Source organism: Electrophorus electricus, chromosome 17 (assembly GCF_041902795.1).
Source record: "Electrophorus electricus isolate QZ-2024a chromosome 17, ASM4190279v1, whole genome shotgun sequence".
Lineage (NCBI taxonomy): Eukaryota > Metazoa > Chordata > Actinopteri > Gymnotiformes > Gymnotidae > Electrophorus > Electrophorus electricus.
The window spans coordinates 20,183,954-20,205,000 of NC_137513.1; the positions used below are offsets into that span (position 1 = coordinate 20,183,954).

General features: G+C 45.5%; 1 protein-coding gene across 3 annotated transcripts in view; it reads left to right on the forward strand.

Moving 5' to 3' along the window:
- crppa (CDP-L-ribitol pyrophosphorylase A) overlaps positions 1-20,530 on the forward strand; it is a 26,089-nt gene extending 5,559 nt beyond the window's left edge. The window contains exons 2-10 of one of the 3 annotated variants that reach the window (XM_026999479.3): positions 188-464; positions 3,239-3,388; positions 6,437-6,541; positions 6,781-6,826; positions 8,175-8,272; positions 10,259-10,333; positions 10,515-10,607; positions 11,976-12,107; positions 20,307-20,530. In XM_026999479.3, the coding sequence (XP_026855280.2) occupies positions 188-464; positions 3,239-3,388; positions 6,437-6,541; positions 6,781-6,826; positions 8,175-8,272; positions 10,259-10,333; positions 10,515-10,607; positions 11,976-12,107; positions 20,307-20,411 (1,081 nt within the window). In that variant the 3' untranslated portion in view covers positions 20,412-20,530. The remainder of the gene's footprint in view (positions 1-187; positions 465-3,238; positions 3,389-6,436; positions 6,542-6,780; positions 6,827-8,174; positions 8,273-10,258; positions 10,334-10,514; positions 10,608-11,975; positions 12,108-20,306) is intronic. The other 2 variants (XM_081700214.1, XM_026999480.3) reach the window with 2 other exon arrangements.
- Positions 20,531-21,047: the final 517 nt, after the last annotated feature.

Below are 21,047 nucleotides of genomic sequence, written 5' to 3' on the forward strand. Positions count from 1 at the left end.
TTACACGTCAGTAATCCACAATGAGACAGTTCTGTTCATTTTTGAATGTATTAACCAAAACCATGTGCTTCCACTTACTAGCTGAGAGCCAAAGGAAAATATGTTTATCATTTATTATCCTGATGCAATTGGTTGCCATGACTTGGACTGGACAAAAATCCCCTGTGTTTTATTCCTGTTTTCACAGAGTCTCATGGATTGAAACTATTGTAGTTGTGGTTGCTAAGGAGAGCCTTGACCTGATGCTACACATCGCTCAGAAGTTCCATCACACCAAAGTGATAGTGGTTGAAGGAGGAAGCACGAGACACAGGTCCATCTTCAAGGGCCTGCAAGCCTTCTGCGCGAGAGCGGGGGCTCCGCCACTCCCCAGACCCGAGGTGGTGATTATCCATGATGCTGTGCGGCCTTTCGTGGAGGAAGAACTTCTTCTCCAGCTCACACTGGCAGCAAGAGAGCAGGGGGTTAGTGCAAAGCCAAGTCCAGCACACACAAACTCCTGGGAATGTTGTATATTTAGCTACATATAAACCACTGCATGGGAGGGAAGACACACTACTAGGCCTAAACCTACAATCAGTATCACTGCTGCTACTCCATGGAATTTTATTGGATGGTCCACTGAAATTCCTTTGTACTCTGTTGTAATCTTTTGTGTCTGAAGTTACTGAGTGAGACACCCAGCATATACCCCGAACAACCATCTGACTACACACACTGTTTGTTTTTGGAATTTCTCAGTGCTGGGATTTAATCAGTGGTCATCATGTGGTTTTGTTTCACAGTGCTGCAAAATGTTAAGACTTTGAAGGAGTTTATATTGTGGTTTATCTCCGATTGCCTGTTTTGCTTATTTGATTTTTGGTGGAACAAACCAGAGTCCCCCATCACAGAGTGTCAGATTTATGAGGTGAGTAAGAGTTGACCACCAGTTTCCAGAAAAGAGCAAAGATGATTGTTGGTCAGCGAGCTCTTGAAATGTCTGGGTGTGTGAGTAATACTTTAGTGTGCTGGTGAGATGTTTGCATGTGTGTTTCAGATGTAGTGTATGGTGAGGTGTTTGCCTGTGTGTTTCAGCTGTAGTGTATGGTGAGGTGTTTGCTTGTGTGTTTCAGCTGTAGTGTCTGGTAAGGTATTTTCCTGTGTGCTTCAGCTGTGGTGTCTGGTGAGGTGTTTGTGCATTTAAGATATGTTATCTGGTGAGGTGTTTGCCTGTGCGTTTCAGGTGTAGTGTTCTGGTGAGGTGTTTGCCTATGCATTTCAACTGTAGTGAGAATAGTGAGAACAGCTGAAAAGATCACTGGGGTCTCTCTTCCCTCCATCACGAACATCTACACAACACGCTGCATCCGGAAAGCCACCAACATTGTGAAAGACCCCACACACCCCTCACACGAGCTGTTCACCATTTTGCAATCTGGAAGAAGGTATCGCAGCATCCGGTCCCACACCTCCAGACTGTGCAACAGATTCTTCCCAGAAGCCATGAGACTCCTGAACTCTGGCTAACTCCAATCCCAGTTCAGATTCCAAAAATGGGCACTTTATACACACACACACACACATACACACATGATTATACAGTCACACACACACACATACATACATACATACATATCCATACACACACTCACACATTGTTTTGTATCGGACTAGTGCTGAAGTCAAACCTCACACAAATTAAATATGCACTCCTATTGCAGTCTTGCACATTATCCTACTTGTTGCTAGAGTACTGTACTAAACCAGCACTGTACTCTGAACTGTTCTGGCTGCTACCGGTGACTGCTATGTTGATTATAGCATGTCACTGACTCTTATGCACAACTCACTTTACATATTCCCAGTACTGTGTACTGGATTAAATAATTGCACTATCTACTCATTTTGTATTTGTCCTGTCCTGTATTTATTATTGTTTATTTAATGTTTATGACATTTTGCACTATATTGGATTGTTTGCACTAGTGTAGCATGTTGTCTGTTGCACTGTTGTTTTGTGTTGCACCATGGCCCTAGAGGAACATTGTCTGAAATGACAATAAAGCTTCTTTGAACTTGAACTTGAACTTGCAGTGTCTGGTGAGGTGTTTGCCTGTGCGTTTCAGCTATAGTGTCTGGTGAGGTGTTTTGCCTATGCGTTTCAGCTGTAGTGTCTGGTGAGGTGTTTTGCCTGTGCGTTTCAGCTATAGTGTCTGGTGAGGTGTTTTGCCTATGTGTTTCAGCTGTAGTGTCTGGTGAGGTGTTTTGCCTATGCGCTTCAGCTATAGTGTCTGGTGAGGTGTTTTGCCTGTGCGCTTCAGCTATAGTGTCTGGTGAGGTGTTTTGCCTATGCGTTTCAGCTGTAGTGTCTGGTGAGGTGTTTTGCCTGTGCGTTTCAGCTATAGTGTCTGGTGAGGTGTTTTGCCTATGTGTTTCAGCTGTAGTGTCTGGTGAGGTGTTTTCCTATGCATTTCAGCTGTGGTTTCTGATGAGGTGTTTGTGTGTTTAAGCTGTAGTATCTGGTGAGGTGTTTGTGCATGTAAGATGTGGTTTTTGGTGAGGTGTTTGCCTGTGCATTTCAGCTGTGGTGTCTGATGAGGTGTTTGTCTGTGTGTTTAAGCTGTAGTATCTTGTGAGGTGTTTGCACATTTAAGATGTGGTTTTTGGTGAGGTGTTTGCCTGTGTGTTTCAGCTGTAGTGTCTGGTGAGGTGTTTACCTATGCATTTCAGCTGTAGTGTCTGCTGAGGTGTTTGTCTATGTGTTTAAGCTGTGGTGTCTGGTGAGGTGTTTTCCTGTGCGTTTCAGCTATAGTGTCTGGTGAGGTGTTTTCCTGTGCGTTTCAGCTGTAGTGTCTGGTGAGGTGTTTGCCTATGCGTGTCCATCTTAGCCAGTTACTAGCTGGGCTTTGTTATCTCTCCATTACTCCAGATCATAAAGGAATAAATCAGTTTGACTGCAGAGGCAGCTGATAAACTGCACAGGGGAGTAAAACCAGCCCCAAGGAGATCAGCAAGCTTCCCCAGTGGTTTAGAAGATCATGATTTAGGACCTGATATAGACCCCAGCGCAAGGCTGTGAACTGCTTAATTTTTCTTCAATCTGCTCCTTCACGAAAGTTGCTTAGGAAGAGACAGATAATAGCCCTGAATATGCGGTTCACAGGACTCGCATGTCTTTGTTTCCTTTGGGTCTTTGAGTGTTTAAACGCGAGTGGTTTTTGATGCCCGTGCTGACACATGAAGCCTCTCCTACTAGGCTTCTGGAGCCACCCGCCCTCTGGTGTCCACGGTGATCGCTGCAACCTCCGAAGGCTACCTGGACCATTCTCTGGAGCGAGCAAAATACAGAGCCAGCGAGATGCCCCAGGGTTTCCTTTATGACATCATCTATCAGGCCTACCAACGGGTAAGGTACGCTTCTCTGTCATTGGGCAATGGTAGCTCAGTGGTTAAGGTACTTGACTAGTATTTGGAAGGTTGTCAGTTCCAAGTCCTGCTGCTGCCAAGTTGGCACTGTTGGGCCCCTGAGTAAGACCTTTAACCCTCAATTGCTCAAGTTGTGCCCAGTTATAATATTGTAAGTTTCTTTGGGTAAAAGTGTCAGCTAAATGCTGTAAAATGTAAAAAAATTTATAACTGTATAAGAAATGTCTCAGCTTTCAAGATGGGATAGGTCTTAATGTGCCTAGCTTGCTAAAGGTACTCTCAGCGTGAGAGGTTCTTAATGTGGTGTTCTCCTGGGTATGGCCCAGCACATTCTCTGTGTCCATTGGCCATAAGGGCTCCTCAGAGCTGGCCACATTATGTGCCTCAGAATGTAGCTTGGTCATCCATCACCACTTTGCTGTGCATGATGAGCAAAAAAACTTCTGTGACTTTGGAGGCCACATATGTCTGACATTCAAAATATACAGCAGTTTCACCTTTAAAAGTCCAGCAGTCTTTGCTCAAATCTAAGAGATTACTAGGCCTTATTGTTTGTGTTTAAGTTGACTTATCTTTCCATATCTGTGATGGTATACCTGAAGGAAATCTAGGAATTCACAACTTCAGAGACTCTTTCTGTAAATACACAGCTCCTTGTTTTAAGACATATCATACAGTGCCTGGGCAAAAAAAGATCACCACCTGGATTTAACTAAGCAAATAGGTATGAGCCTCCCATTGGATAATTACTGCATGGGTGACTATGTTTCAGCTGACAACAAGTTATTTAACCCTAACTGACGCAGTGAGTAGCTTCTCATTTGTTAAACAACCATGTCGAAAGACACTTCCTGTGGTCGTGGAAAAGATGTTAATCTGTTTCAGAAGGGTCAGGTTGTTGGCATGCATCAAGCAGAGAAAACATCTAAGGAGATTGCTGAAACTACTAAAATCACGTTAAGAACTGTCCAACACATTATTAAAAAGTGGAAGGACAATGTGGAAACATCATCTTCGAGGAAAGAATGTGGTCAGGAAAAAATCTTGAATAATCGTGATCAGCGATCACTTAAACGTGTGGTGAAATCAAATCGTAGAAAAACAACAGTAGAACTCAGGGATATGTTTAATAGTGAAAGTAAGAGTATTTCCACATGCACAATGCGAAGGGAACTCAAGGGATTGGGACTGAACAGCTGTGTAGCCTTAAGAAAACCACTTGTCAGTGAGGCTAACCGGCAAAAACGGCTTCGGTTTGCTAGGTAGCATAAAGATTGGACTCTGGGGCAGTGGTAGCTTGGTGGTTAAGGTACTGGACTAGCCCTCAATTAACCCTTAACCCTCAACTGCTCAATTTGTACTCAGTTATAAATGTAAGTCGGCTTGGACAAAAGCGTCAGCTAAATGCCATAAATGTAAATGGAAGAAGGTCATGTGGTCTGATGAGTCCAGATTTACCCTGTTCCAGAGTGATGGGCACATCAGGGTAAGAAGAGAGGCGGCTGAAGTGATGCACCCATCATGCCTAGTGCCTACTGTACAATTCTGTGGGGGCAGTGCAGTTTGGGGTTGCTGCAGTTTGTAACAACGTTATGTGCCCAAAGAATGAGGTCAGCTGACTACCTGAATATACTGAACGACAAGGTTATTCCATCTATGGATTTTCCTTCCCTGATGACACAGGCATATTCCAAGATGACATTGCCAGGATTCATAGGGCTCAAATTGTGAAAGAGTGGTTCAGGGAGTATGAGACATAATTTTTCACACATGGATTGGCCACCACGGAGGCCAGACCTGAACCCCATCGAACCCCACAGCATGCCATAATCAAAGCTAAAGGTGGTCCAACGAAATATTAGAGTTTTTTTTGGCCAGGCAGTGTATTATTTCACTATTTTAAATTGTCCAGGGCATGTTTGAACACATTTTGCATGTGTGCTCTAATAATTAAAACCTTGATATTGCAGCCCAGATTATACTGTTTAAAAATGTGTAGATTCATTTATGAGACTTTAAGAGCTAGATTTTCAGCCATTTATTTTATTTTATTTTGTTTTTATTTATCCCTGACACATTGAGAGTTCACATTCAGGCTATTTCTAAAAGTGTTTTCTTGACTGTAGAACATGAAGGTTTTCTTGTAATACAGAGTCACGGTTGTCACGGTGCATTTATGGGAAGATTGAAGGTCCCTAACTGTGTGACACAATGAAGTAGTGTGGTCAGATGGCAAGTCCTGTGAGCAGAGGCTTGCCTGTAGCAGATACCCGACACTGGATCACGTCTACACCTTTTTACCTTCCTCTCCAAAAGACCCTCTCATGGGCAAATCTGTGCTTTTGCATCCAAAAGGTCTGGATCTTGCGGCAGATGCCGTGAGGTAATGCCGACTTTGTTTTAACCTCGTATTAATGAGCTTTTCATGCCATTTGCTACTCTCAGGTGGGAAGGGTATCGTGGTTTGTCTTTCAATTTTAAGAGGAGACCTTGACGGACTGGTTAAAATGTGGCCAGGGGCACAAGCTGGCACTTAAGTGACGTGTTCAGTGTGATGGCCATTGAAGACGACCGAGCCGACACCCGACCCCTGTTGCGGTAGAGTTTAGTGAAGGCACAAACACCAGAGGTCAAATCACCTCAGGACCTGCTGTGTTTTCCTCCTGTGATTGACTTTGAAATCACTCAACCCTGAAAATGAACCTCTTTCATTTAATACAGGTAACATTTAACTGCACATATTACAATCGCGATATCTCAGGTGGCACGATTTAAATGCTGTAATCTAATCTCAGAGGCGTAAGACAGAAAACATGCAATCAGAACATCTCACTGGTGCTCCAAGGATCCTCTTTAAAACAAAAGCGAAAGCAATAAGAGCAAAGTGACTGGCACTGTCGTTTAAAACCTAACTTGCTGCATGATCGTGGGGTGAGTGGGTTTATCCTGTCCAGTTTCCAGTTTCATGGTCCATACGAGCACCCTGCTATGGGCTCGTTCCTCCAATGTGCTGCTTTCTTGTCTGCAGTGTAGCGAGTTTGACTTTGAGTTCGGTACGGAGTGTCTCCACCTGGCCCTGCGGTACTCAGGCACCAATGCCAGGCTCCTGAACGGACCACCAACTCTGTGGAAAGTAAGAACCAACACCTTGTAGCACCTCCGTTTCTACAATAAATGTATAAAAATCAGTGGTTAACTCTTTATCTGGCATGATCAAAGACCGGCTTGCATTACTTAGGCCAAATTTACGTACTTTTTTTGGATTTTACTCGTCAGCCACTGATGTGGCAGGTCTTAAATTGTTCAGGACGCTCTGCCTATAACCCGTTTCACCTCCAACAGATCACTGCACAGGCATTTTTTCCCTTTCAGGTGACGTACAAACGGGATTTGGCTGCAGCAGAGTCCATTATCAAAGGTATTTATTTCTGAATTAAAGTTATGTTAATTGAGTTATGATTTTTTTAGCTGCTGAAAATCCTTTACTAAAGACACTAAAGTAGGCATGGAGGCATGTGAAAAACAGAACAGGTTTTCCTCTTTCTATTGGTGGGTTCATTTTTGGTTCATAACTTCACAACAAGCAAACCAGAGAGAGAGAGCTTCAGCACACTGGTAGACTAATGGGGAAAACTGCACAGGGCATCTGATTCACCAGCAGAGGTGCCCCTGTTTACAAAACAACGGGACACAAATAGTAATGGACTTGAGCATTTGTCCACTTTGTTCAGTCTGGGGGATGGATGGATAGATGGATGGATGGAGGGATGGATGGAGGGATGGAGGGATGGAGGGATGGATGGATGGTTGGATGGATGGATGGATGGATGCCATTTTTCCTCATTATTATTTCCTCTTAAACCAGTTTTGTTTCACTTTTAAAATGTCAGCAGTGCCTTTGGTTACAAGGTGTTGTGTTCGTATTACTGTCGTTCAATGGCGGAATTGTGTGCATATTTATGCGACTGTGTGGAATCAGAGCATTGAAGTAACTTGTCCATTCTGGACATTGGACTTCAAAAAGTAATCCAGGCGCCTCTCCTGGCAACTGTGGCTGGGCAGGACGTCCTTCCTGGCAGACAGGTGTGTGACGTTTACAGTGGTCAATATCAGAGCGCTTAAACACCACATTCACAGAGTACTCCGTTTAAGATGACTGTACCTGGCATTCTCAGGTTGGCTTTTGTGGTCTCGCACCTGTGGCTTCTGCGTTTAGTCTCTTTGAGATAAAACAGGTTAGCTTACTGAGGAATTGGCATCTCATTTTATTCTCACCGAAAGGTTACATTTATTAAAACTGTACTCTTCTCTCTAACTTGGAGAGATGCTTTGATACGTGAGCGGGGTTTTGAAGAAAAACACTCCTCTTTGGTTTTGTTGCTATTCAAAGATCTTCCAAAAGTTACTTTTTTTTACAAAGGTCCTGATTGTGTATTGCATATTGTTCATTTAGAGCCTCTGTAACCTCAAAGCTTATTTGTCCACTGTTTGCAACAAAGCGGTAACTATCCATATTTCTGAATGAAGGAACAAGATATACACAATGAGTGACGAGATGGTTCTGTGGTTTTGGGATATTTTTATTTGTTATTTTTTGCCTTTGTTTTAATCATCATCAGAAAATGAACAAATTGCCATTAAGGATAAACAAGCCAGATACAAGCTCCCCCCCCCCAAAGTGTTCCACAGGTGTGTGTAGTCTCAGTGAAAGATACTTCTGTTCCTTATTATCAGAGCTCAGCGTTCAAATCATTTCTCATTCCCAGACACCCTCTCCATGTCAGCGTGCATCATCTCAGGAGCTTTGGGAGAGACTGCTGAGCTAGCCAGCAGACTCCAGGAAAACCTGGCAGCCCACAGCATGGTAGGTTAATGGGAATAATGAACATAATAAGTCAGAGAATTATGATTTTCCTCCTAATGTTTTTTTGGAATCTGGACTACCTCATCTCGCTTACTCTGCTCAGCGCATAACACTCTCTGCTTGGGTGAGCCTGGCTCCTCAGAGGTTCCTGGACCAAAGAGCGCAGACCAGAGTCTCGTGGGTCCCCCTCTCTCCCAAGACACTCACCCTGAGCATCCCCCCAAACACACACACTCCCCTGCTCTGCTGCTGTTGCAGTTGCCAGGCTGTTTATATAACGCCTGCCGATGTGTTACCACTGTCACAACAGTGTTTACGGCATTTAGCTGACACTTTTATCCAAAGTGACTTATAGTTATTACCGAATGCAGTTTTGAGCAATTTTGCATACTGCAGCCTTTTGTAATGTGTTTGAGCATGAGCAGCACAGTCACGGTGACCCCACGCCCTGGGAAACAAATAAAGCTGCGATTTGTTACAGGGGGTTCATTTTTTTTATTGGTATCTCGCAGCAGTATTGTGCAACAAACCCCATAGCCGCCGTGAAAGAGCAGCCGCCCCGCCTCCCAATCCTGCCGGGGTCCCTGCACTTTGTTGCCCGGTGTTTGACAGAGAGGGATGAGACGTGTCCCAGCACTGCTCGGTACCATGTGAGGACGTCCTCCTCCTTTGTAGCATTTCCAGGTTCTAAATCGTCCAGTGAAAGGAGAAAAGGAAGCGGATGAGTCCATCCCAAAGCGGCATGCGACTCTAATCCCTTTTACAGTGGCTCTGCTCCCTGTTACGGGGCATCTGTGGGGTGAGATGACTCCACCAGATGGCTCTGGGTGTATGTGGCGTTTTACCATCCAGGACAGAAGGCCAATGCCTTTAGCAAGGTGAAGAAATGATACCAAAGGGTGCTGTGTGTAAAAGTGGAAGTGATCAGAGAATGTGTGATGACCCTTATTTTGGTTACTTCTTTGATGTAATTCTTACCAGGGACAAACAGCAGTTTCCTGCGTAAAGATTTTAAGACAAATCATATAGTCACAAAGGCAGAGACCAAATCTGACCTTGAACCTGGGTTTTAAGGTGGCAAACAAGTGCTCTGACCATCAGAACAGAACGCTGACTTGTGGTCTTTAGCCATCAGACCAGAGAAGCAACAGCAAGACTGTTCTGTAGTATTTTAATCAACATTTATTTACATTTGTTGGTGGTGAAATACCACCATTCACCAAACACCCACAGGACCCTCATCTTTGTGTTTGAGATAGGCCAGGATAGTCACAGTGCATGCACACTTGTAGACAGACAGACAGACAAACAGACACACACACACACACACACACACACACAAGCGAAAAAGAACGATAGTAATTCATTGCAGGGGCCTCATTAGCATATTTCACCTATTAGCATATTTTGTGATATCTATATTGCAAAGGTGAATACTGTGATATTAGCTCACAAAAGGTATATTGCGCTTCACTACTTCCAGTCATTTCTTTCATTTTTGTTCTGTAAAAAAGGCTGCAATGTTCTGTTGCTTAATTCATGATTTGAAAAACAGTTCATGCCTGATATGCTTTAAATCATTTTAATCTTGGAAATCTGTGCTTTTCGCTTGTTGCCTAGGTTAGTTGTCTTTCAAAAGCATTTAAGTGCCTCCACGTGTTTCTATTACTGTTCCATATTTTGCTTTTACTCTATTTTTTTAACCGCAGCTCCTGGTCAAATTTGTTTGTTTATGTTCGTTTAATCTCGGTGTGAGAGATTCTACATGATCAGAGACAGACAAGGCACAGAACTATGTTGAAATAAAAAGTAAGAAAGTTTGTATTGGTATGTCAAGCGATGTGTTCCTGGATGAAGCCCAAATGTATTTGCCCGAGATATTCTCCACTGTATGTTTTCCAGTTCCGGGCTGATAAAAATTGACTGAGAAATTAATTAACACTGTATGACTTTACAAACTGGGCATTTGCTTTTTGTCTTTTTCAGACTGTGGATGTCTTCCCCTGTGTAAAAGGAAAAAACGAGTTACTAATGAAGACCAGGAACTTCATCCAGATATCTGTACGCAAATTAATCTACTGTGGAGGTTTTTAAAGAGTTTCTTCCCAGAGTGTTGTATCACCCTTCCAGTGCACCACTCATAAAAACTAAGCCTGCTGTCAAATAAATTTGTCGTAATGTGTTTTATGATGATGGTTTATTATAACGAGAACACATTTTTACTAGGATGTCTCTTTTGTAGGAAACTGCGGCAAGTTTATGTGAAACTAGGGAGATGGTGAAGATTTTTGAGGAGGCAAGCCATGCTCTGTTGTACCCCGTGGTTATCGTGTGGGTAGGTGACTTAACCGTGTAAAACTCTGGCCTTGGCAGTCTGCCACACTGATTACCCAACGCCCTCCAAGGGTTTGTGCTCAGTGACTTTGATAATTGTCTCTGTTCAACTCAAATAGAGACTGTGAGCCATTAAAGTGAATGCAACGCCGTGATATGTAGGAAATGTGGAAACTGGAGATGAAGTTAATTGTACTTATACAAGGCTAATCGCATACTGAATTGTTCAAAACTTGAATTGATGTTCAGTGCAGTTGACTCCGTAATAAACACGCAGAGCCGCTCGGAAGGCGAGTGTAACGTCGGACCGAACACAGCCAGGTGCGGCGGGAGTTGGGATAAACCCTGGACTCTCTTTGCTCTTTGGTTCTTTTCCAGCACGTCTACCGCAAAAGAAATTCGTCTTAATCACGGGAAATGTCATCCCGTTGCAACTCGATTAAGCCTAGAGCGTGATTCGTGACGCCTCCTGGCTTTTTGGCCATGTTGTGGAAAAACGGGCCCCCTTTGCGCGTGATCGTGGGGCTCCCTGCCAGCGCGACCCAGATTTTCAAGAGGGAGGCCTGTTTACTCCTGTTACAACACTCCACATGGCCCAGGTAGAGGTGAGCCGATATGGCTCCATCAGCTGCCCAGGTGGAGAGAAACCCATATAGTTGTTATTAATCATTATTTCTTTGAATATTTACTGTTACTGGATCCTGTTTGACACAGTAAGAGTATGCAGTACATGCTTTCTGGGTGTTACCCTGCTGTCTCACTGTTTAAGTTATGGTCTGATAAAGAGTTTCCTTTGCTGAATGAAAGAGCCTGATTTTGAAATTACTGCGTTGCTGCGTTACTGTGGTTTTCATCTTAATCATTGCTAACAGGATTTAGGTTCTTCAGTCATCTCTGACGTTTGTTGTTCGGTTTGCTCTGTGGTAGTGTCATGGACCGACGTGCACCAGGCTGACTGGGAGAGCCACCAGCATTTGTTTAATCGTGCGGGCTGTGTCCCCAACAGACTTCACCTACCAACTGTCTTGCAGTTAAATTCAAACTGACTTCACCTATCCCACCATATTTTCCCAAGAACACCCAACTTTTTGAATAAACACAGAAAGTTGTGCCTTGGGGAGATGGATTACAGATTACAGCCTAGAACCAGCAGTCTCTCATTCCCAGTCTTTATAGGAGGAGATCCGTGGTACCGTGGCTTTTTTCACCCCCAGCACCTGGAGTTTACTGCCTTGTTCCATCACCAGACACTTTTTTTTTTAAACAATGTCTGTCTTTTCTGTGCTTATTATTCCACGTGTGAGTATTTATGTTGCGGTGAAGCACTGTGTTGAGAGAGGTTTTGTTCGTCTCTTTCCTGTGTTGAAAGGTTCATTTATCCATGTCGGAGGAGCCGTGTCCCACAGAGAAGGGTGCGGAGCTGACTACCATCATGGACATCTCCACCACTTTCAGGAAGACCAATATTTTACTCTATGGTATTCAGGTCATTCACTCAAAGGTAGGTCTCCGGTTTTTGTTAAGTGTAAAATATTGCAGAAAATATTTTTGAATTGCATTATTGTATTGTAAATGCACACATTAATCGCTCGGAATCTTAGAGACAATCAGGAAGTTCATACGTCACTGAACTTTCACCTGGTGGAGAGGAAGGGTCAGCGCGGTCGAGCGTGGGAGAAGTCACGTGACGCAGCCCTGGTGCCGAGTCGAGTGAGCCGTCCAGATCGGGGCTCACGTTCCATTCGCTGAGCGAGTCCCCAGATGTCTCGTGCTGACGTCAGGGCGTAGATTGCGTGATTATGAGATCCGCACCCTGCATCCGTCATCCGGGCCATAGAGGCCACCCCCCCCACCTCCACACGGGACTTTGATCCCACTCAACACGTGATCCATCTGCTGTGACACAGAACGTTCTAGCATTCGGGGTTGCGTCACGCGGCGGCGATGTCATGATCCAGCCCTTCGCTTTTTGGAGGGGAGGATACGTGATGTATGTCCGGCCAGATAAAGCGCTTATCATTATGAGCTATCGTAATGAAAGGCTAGGAGTCACTGTCTTAACCTCCTACCAAAATGAAGCTAATTCCTTCCATTCATCCTTTTCAAAATGGCTGCCAAAATCCTCTGTGAGTTGCAAGCCCCTTGTCCAGGTTTGTCTGTGTGTAATTTATGGCTTAATAATCGCAGGCCATGCCGCCACACTCCGGCTCTATTATTATTATACAACTTTCCCCAGTAAATCGGGGCAGAGAGCTGGCTCCAGCTCACTGCCGTAAACCGTGAAGTTCATTTCTGAAGTTCCTGTCACGGGCAATAAAACGGCCACAGCAGGCAGCAAGGTGGCTGAGGGTTGTTTGGTAAGAGACGCTGAAAGACACTCCCCAAGTTTGTTTCTCTTAGCCAGATGTTTACACAGGGAGCTCTCCAGTGCCCTAGAGCCAGTGCCGAATTAAGAACGCAAGGCGTCTGATAAGGGATCGGGAAGCTTTTTTTTTTTCGAGACGCAGTTTTAAATGCCTTATTAAAAACATCTTACTTTTAAATCTTGCTTGTTTTTCTAGGTCCCAATTGGTTATATGAGACGTCTGTCATGTCCAATTTCCCCCTAAGCTTAGAGTTGTTTTCTGTTGCCCCAAGCTGCCGAAATATTTCATTATTTTACTGTTTTTTCAACAAATTTTACTCAGTGATTTGTATAAAATGTGACAGGTTCACTCTGCACTCCAATGGGTCTCTTTCCGCTGAACCTCAAGGAGATCACAGTGCCGTGAGTCAGAGCGTCGCACCAGCCATGGCTTGAACCCTTGCGTTTCTCTCAGGTCTCCACCTACGCTCAGTGATGAGGGTGGGGATAGATGAAGACCTTTCTCCAGTGCGTGCTGTGGTTTTTCATGGAAATCATATGCAACGGCACTGACTACAAACACACGTTGCACATCAAAGCACAGGTTCCACGGTGCCGCACGGGGACATTGTGATCAGGCGCTAAGACGCGCGAGACGTTTTCTGACCCGATCTGTGTTTCTAGCAGTGACAGGAAGTGTCACAGGATCCCTGCAGCGCGGCGCCCTGGTGACCCGTCACTCGCTGAAAAGGCCTGTCACGATGATATATGGGCTCGCTAATCCCCTCAGCGAGAGGCCTACTGTTTACCCTCCATCCACTTCCTTCTCATCAAAGAGCTCAGCCAAGGAATCCTAAACCCGTGAGGAGGAGATTAGAGTAAGGGAAAACGGGGTGGGGGGGGTTGGGTTGGGTGGGGGTGGGGGTCGTCCTGTTACCTGTTCGGATGCACCAGGCAGGCAGGCAGGCAACGAAATCAGATGCGTGGAAAGTGGAGGCTTTTTGCAGGAATGCAGTGCGTCTCCAGCTGAACCCAGGATTCATCAGGCGGCTTCCGCTGGAACCTCCACCCTGTGAAACTGAGGCCTACGTGGATCACCTGCTATCACAAATAATCATGATTCTTTTGTGCTGGGCGGGGGTGCGTGGGTGGGCGTGTGTGGTTGTAGTGACATCCATGTTGAAACCCTGATCAAGTTTGACCTGCTTTACTCTAAGCGTGTTTCTCCCATGTCGGGGTCACGGTTGTGTGGAGAACAATCTAACGCCTGTCCCCTCACAAACATGTCCCGTCTTCTAAGATGCACCTTTGACCTTATCTCGTCCTCGTTTAGCAGTAACGTCCATCTCTCTGGTTGCTCCTGATTTGCTGACTTATGTCCACGCCTTCCTGTGTCGCGTGTTCGTCTTCCAGATTAGTCGCTCTGCTCTCTCCTGATCGGGCCCGAGCGGGACCGCGCTGACAGTCCGGAGGTCAGGCCTCCGTTCCTTTACGTTTTGATGGGGTGTCAAACGCTGCAGCAGAGCCCAGACGGAAGTCGCCCGGGAAACGGGGCGAGCGGCGCTGCACATCACGGCGATCCGCTCATGCCTGTAGCGCTCCAGATGTGCGCTGGCACGTTGGACCGGGAGCCGGCAGGGAAACAGTCACGCCCTGGACCACTGTTTACCCCGCTTTGATTTAGCGGCTTACACAAAGCCCCGCTGTGGCCTCTCACAAATACTCGTGCTAAGGCTCACCGTGCGAGATCATTCCGACTGGGAACCATCACAGACATCACAGGCTCTTCTGGAAGGCTTGAACGCCCACCAGGGCCTCCGAATTGGTTTGTAAACATTGGATCATTATGAGAGCGCCGTGCTGCATTCGGTACACGCCACCCGCGGTCGAGGAGCGCGTGGTTTGAGTTTGTGCCGACCACCCAGTGTCCTGCACTGATTATCTGCCTTCTCCAAGTCTTGTGTTAAGCACGGAGAGCCTCACCCCTTGGCATGAGGCTTGTCGGAAGACCTTCTGAAATGGTTTTGCTTGTTCTGTTTCTACATTTGACAGAAGCAGGATGTCGTTTTCATCACATTTGTTTTTTACTTTTAAGTTCATTCTTAGTTATTAGCATACGGACGCCAAAAACACGCTGTCTTTCTTCTGAATCCTGCACAGATATTAGCACTTTTAGTCTTGTCCATGTAATGGAACTGATCTTTCAAGGGCTTGATAATGAAGTGATTAGTTGAACCAGGTGTGTTTAAAGCTTAGCTTTCATCTTTTTCAATACGTAGTCTTAATACAGGTCATCAGTCCCCAAACCTTTGGAAAATATATGTTCTGAATATATTTACACATCATCATGCCCGTGGAATGGTAGGAAGCTTGCTGGAATTCTGCTGGAATTCATCATTGGAGTGCTGGTTAACTCTTTGATCCCCTCCACGGTCCCCGGCCCGTGAGCTGACCGTGTACGTCACTCAGAAGACCCCCTCTCTCTCACGGGCTCATTGACACTCGGCCCTTCACATTTGTTTAGTCTGGATTACGGGCTTGTTTTGACAGCCACGTGACAAGTCGGGCCCCATTCGCAGCGTTCCGGAGTTGAGGTGTGAGTAGACCCCACGAAGGACGGTGTGCTAGGATGCCATTGGAAGAGCGCTGGCACTCGAGAAGACAATAAATCGGCCCCTATGTGACGTCCGTTGTGCAGGGGCCATGTGCCATACACGCAGAGCTGGTGGTCCGTTTGAGATCCCACGACCGCGGGGGTTTCAGCATGTGGGCTTTGGAATGTCATAACACGCGTTCACTCCGTTCACGGTGGATGCAGGAGGGCATTGTATTCGCTCCTGTTTGTAAGTGTGTCTGTCGCCAGGTCATGCAGAAACCCCACCATCACTCACTTGTTCAAACAGAATCGCATTCACTCGCGAGGCGGCGCGGGCTTCCTGTATTTTCTTTGCCCGGGTTCTGTGTACGCGTCCGATTATGACTAAGGTGTTCCTGGTAAGAAAGGGAAGGATATAGACCCAGACAGGCCTGGCGCTGAGTCGGGGGATCCTGTTTAGTTAGACGGGGAACGTGCTATAGATAACGCCCGTTCCTTTTCAGCGCGAAGCGGAAATTTGCTCGATGGCTTTTTTTCCCCCTCAGTTGCAGCACGTTACTTTATCTGAGCTGCACTTGTATGAACACCGCCGCTGAATAGAAACGTGGGGATGCCAACGTGCTGGAGGGGAATCTCACAAAGGGAGAGATATCCACAAACACACCAGGGTGGCTGTTCTGTGAGGCGAGAGGGATTAGGGATGACAAGGTCATCACGACGCGAGGGAATGTTTAGGCAGTGTTCCATTGTAGACTTTTCCCTTAAAGGGGGGGGGGTGAAGATAAATTACCTTTTGTCGCAGAGGGGGAAAATGATACGTCCCAATTAAAATGAATAAAGAGTGTAGTGAGACAAGCGTTTAATCTTGTTTTCCCTTCCTTGGGCCTGGACCAGGGACTTGCTTCCCACTTTAAGGTGCCATCAGAAACGCCTGGGCAGTCAGCCTGAGTCATGCCTGAGTCAGCGCACGCTACCACTCTAGCATTGGATGCAACGGGTGGACTGACAAACAAACAAACAAACAAACAAACAAAAGCCAGGGTTTATCGTCCTCCGTTCAGCCGAATGTCAACGATCGCCTGTCGGCCTCCACGCCGACCGTGCGTGACTCTTCTGTCGCGAGGGCATGGCTGGCTCCCTCTCAATGTAGGAGGGGTGGGGTGGGGGTGTTCTGCCGAGGACTGCAGTGGGGGTTCGGGCCCATATCAAATCTCCAGAACTGCCAGCAAATGATCTGGAGATCCCTGTCTATCCCTCCAGCTACTGCCCACAGAATGGGACACTGGAGATGAGGGAAGGTACTCAGCGTTCCTGTAATACCTTTTAAAGAAATGCACTGAGAGAGAGAAAATACCAGTTAGCCAGAGATATGGCTTGTTTTAAGTCTATTAAATCTTATGTTGGTGATTGTTCTCGTGATACAGCGTCGTGGCGCTGGCGGAAATGAGGCTTTTATTAAATAGATGACAGACTCACGTGCATTTATTATTTGGCCACCTGTTTTAAATGAGTTAATGTAAACAGTAACAAACTGCTCATAATTAGTTCCTGTTTTATGCTCCTGTTGTACTGGTGTCTGCTCCACCACTAAGCTGCCCTCTAGTGGTCTTTAAGGGCTGTCACTCCAGCATGTTTGGGATCCAGTCATAAGTGATTTATGCGCATTCAAATTTTTAGAAAAGCCATTGGGACTAGGAGCTGGTGGCAGACCCGTTTATTTCGTACTGATTGGGGCAGGCACTTGGCATTAGATTCCTATCTTTCCAGTCCGAGCCGGTCTTGGGAGGCTTTGCAGAGGCCATTAACGGAGAGCAGGACTGCTGCCTGGCTGGCTGACCGCCTGGCTGGCTGACCACCTGGCTGGCTGACCACCTGGCTGGCTATTTGGCTGCAGGCGCAGGGCTGCTTGACTTGAAGGATTGGTGCAAATTGTGGCTGTTAAGATCCTAATTGCTGAGGCTTCATCCTGAAAGGGGTGTGTTAGTGCGAGGCGGCGACCGGCTGCCCCGCGATGACGGAAGAGTTGATTGCAGCCGCGGAATTTTCAAGGATGGCTGGAGAAGCGCCGCTTGCTGTGTGGTCTGCTCCCACGACGACGTCTTTCCCTCCGCAAAGTTTCCTTTGTCTAGAAAATCCAGTCCCACTCAACGCGGTTTCGGTTGGGGGGGGGGGTGGGCAACTGAAAGATGGCACCGTGTTTTTCCTGCTTAAACCGATGGCTGTGTGTCACCAGACACTGATAGCAGGAGCGTCGGTGAAAGCGCTTCTTCTCAGCAAGATCACAGCTTCGGTTTGAGCTTGTTCTGGAGATTTTGGTGTATTTGCACGATCCGACTGAAGCTGGTTAGGCTCAAAACAACAACTAAAAAAGTTTGCATCACCTGAGGATTCCAGCAGCCAGTTAAAGCAATTGTTAAATGATGCCCATTCCAGGTCGATACTTATGGAATGGGAGGGAAGGTTTTCTAAAGGTGATGTGGCCAGAGGTCCAGTGTTCAATGTCAGATGGTTGTGGTTTGAGTAAACGTGTGCTACAACATCATTTTCTCATTCAGTTGTCAGAGTCTGTGAATACCACAGAAGTTACAGGGTTGCACAAACATGCATTTTTATGGCTTTCTGATCCCAAATATCTGGAATTAATGAGTCACAGCGATTGCAAGGGACAGTTTATTCTTAGTGAATATTATTTTCAGCTGTCTATGGTATATTTGTCAGTGTTACTGTTCCAGATAGATCAATAGTATGTCAACCGACAGACAGTTTGAGTGATCCTTAGTTTTGAGCAGTTCATGTCATTTAGCCTTTGGTGTGTTTTATATGAAAGATAACTAGTATTTTCTAATATGCATTTAGTAGAGTTATGGCTCGAAGCACAAAGCCTTGTTCCATCAGCCTGCACTGTAACAGGGAAACTGTCCAGGCCTGGAGCTTCAGAGGGCAATAGCAAATGGTTTATGTGCTCATTAAAATCCTGCAGCTGTCACTCAGAAGAAGTAGTGGAAAGGCCTCTCACTTTACATGACCAGTTCTTGCATCTGATTGGACAGACACTTTAAGAAGAAGAAAAAACAAAATCTGGGTGTTGAATTTCCCTTTATTTTAAAGCAAGAGTCATCACAATGGCACGTAGTAGTGGCCATTAGCGGAGTGAGAGCGATGCTCACACGTCAGGTCTCCTTCACCTTGCTCAGGCTGAGCAGCGCTCTCTGACCTCCGTGGGGTTCAGATCTGCTGTTATCTTCTATATTCTTAAAACAGCATTGGCTTGTTTTAGTGATGCCTTTAAATTTAAATTTTGCATTTTATGTGACTTGTATGGTTACCTTAGAGCAGAAATATAGTAAAAATAATTAACAAAACAGATGTGAAACTGAACCTTTAGAAACTGAAAATGTAATATTTTGATTACAGCAAATTAAAAAAAATATTTAAAAAGTGTCATTGGACAGTTAGCTTATAGGCTTATTTTTTGACTGTTAAAGGTATTAAAAATTCCATCTTTGAATTTGGACCAGTAAATGAATCCCAAACGTTATTATTCTGAGGAGGAATCCACAGAGGAAGAATTCTTCTCATGTAGGCTTCGAGTCCTCCGCTCGTCGTGATTTGCCCTCATGCCTCGTCTGTGTTTTCCAGTGTTGATGTTGCATTACCCCACCGACAAACCGCGCGGACAGTGTTGTCTCGAGCTGCGGTTCCATCCTGTAGCTTCACACACAAGGCTTGATAAACAGCATCTCGTCTTTCCCCTGACCTCCGTGGGAGGTAGCAGGGGTTGCCCCAACGCAAAAATCACACAAAGCCTTTCCGTGACTTCCTAGAAATGATCATTTAAGTAACCACAGATTCAGAGCCATTAGGAGCAGCCCCCGCATGGCAGTGCCGAGCTTTGGTTTCACACGTGCACATTACACTGGAGATATTTTTACACCATAGTTACTATATATTCCTGAGGACCAATGCTTTGGTTTTCTTTCCGTTTGAAATAGTAGTGTCAGAAGTGGGTTTTATATCAAGAGCCCAATGAAGCGTCACACGACTGGAATTCGTTTAAAATAAACTCGGTGATGCAGTTTATTCCTGAGTGGAAGTGACTTGAAAGTAGGTTTGCCGTTTTGAGTTCAGTTGAAACAGAACAGGGGGAGTATTTTATGTGGAAAATGTAATATCGCACCCAACTGGAGGTTCCATTTGATTTCTGCGCCCCACCTCCCACATGCTAAAGCAGTTCAGGTAAAACCGAGAGACTTGGGACAGTCGTTATTTGCCGAGTGCCAATTAGCAACAGACGTACATGGAGAAGACGCATGTGCCACACAAAGAGAAACCAGACGAAAGACACAAGTCAAACAAACCAAAAAGATCGGCGCAGGACGCCAGTCCCCCTTCTCAGAAACGGGGAGGTTGGACGTTTTCCAGAAAGCAGGAGTATGGCAGACTTTAGGGAACAACGCTCTTTGGTGTGTAGAGCGTGCTTTCTGCTTGCGGTCTAATAGCATGGTCCGTCAGTTGCTAAGACTCGTGAGGTGGTGTCCAGTAGGACGTCTTCTCCATTACGCTCTAAAGACGCTGGAGTTCCTCTGTCTGGTTAAGCTAAATGTCAAACATCTGCGTTACTGTAATGGATCCGCCTGCTGTACGCGATTCAGTTACTCCAGTGTCAGTTCACTTGTTTTATTTCAATTTCAGTGGTAGATTTCTTGACTCAGGCTTTCTGTTAGACGTCAATTTCTGTGTGTGCGTGTGTGTTCCTCCAGGTCCCTGAGCTATGGGAGAGGTCTGTAGAAAGACTGTCACAAATCACAGCAGCTCTCGTCAGAGACAGAAATCCTGCTCTTACCGGCCAACTGCTTCAAGCCTGAGATTGAGAAACACCCGCAAACACAAACCCACAACCTGAGCCAGAACAGAAACCTGCAGCGCTCTCAGAACACGTGTTGACGCTCCAGAAAATTATTAAATAAAAAAAAAATGACAGTCATTTTTATGCGGACATTTGGAGTTTGTCTAATTTTGCAGTACCTTTGGTGGCTAGAATTTAAACAATGAATAACGTATGTCATCATTTATAATGCAGGTCTAAGATACATTTCATGATTTGTGTATTATTTTACCTGTGTTTATGTATGCACAGATGAGTGTCTTGCAGTGTGAGTACTGCATGCAGACGTTCTTGTGTTTTGTAAGGAAACACTGACCTCTTGTGAAACAACCTTAGAGGTTTATTCCTCTTTGGCACCCAGACTCCGGCCACTAGGGGCAGTATGTGCACGTCTCTTTCAAAGGCATCTGGAGCATGTCTTCAAAACAACTCACAAGGCCTCTTAAGGCAGTAGGATGTTAAAAAAAGAAAGAAAGAAATAAAAACCCACAAAACACATTTAAAATGAATTATTAGTGGAAGCGAAGATGGCTCTTTGAGCATGGAGCATGTTTGTGTTTAGTCTTGTGCACCCATTCACCACCTGTCTTATGGGCTTCATTTAAACTGCTCATAT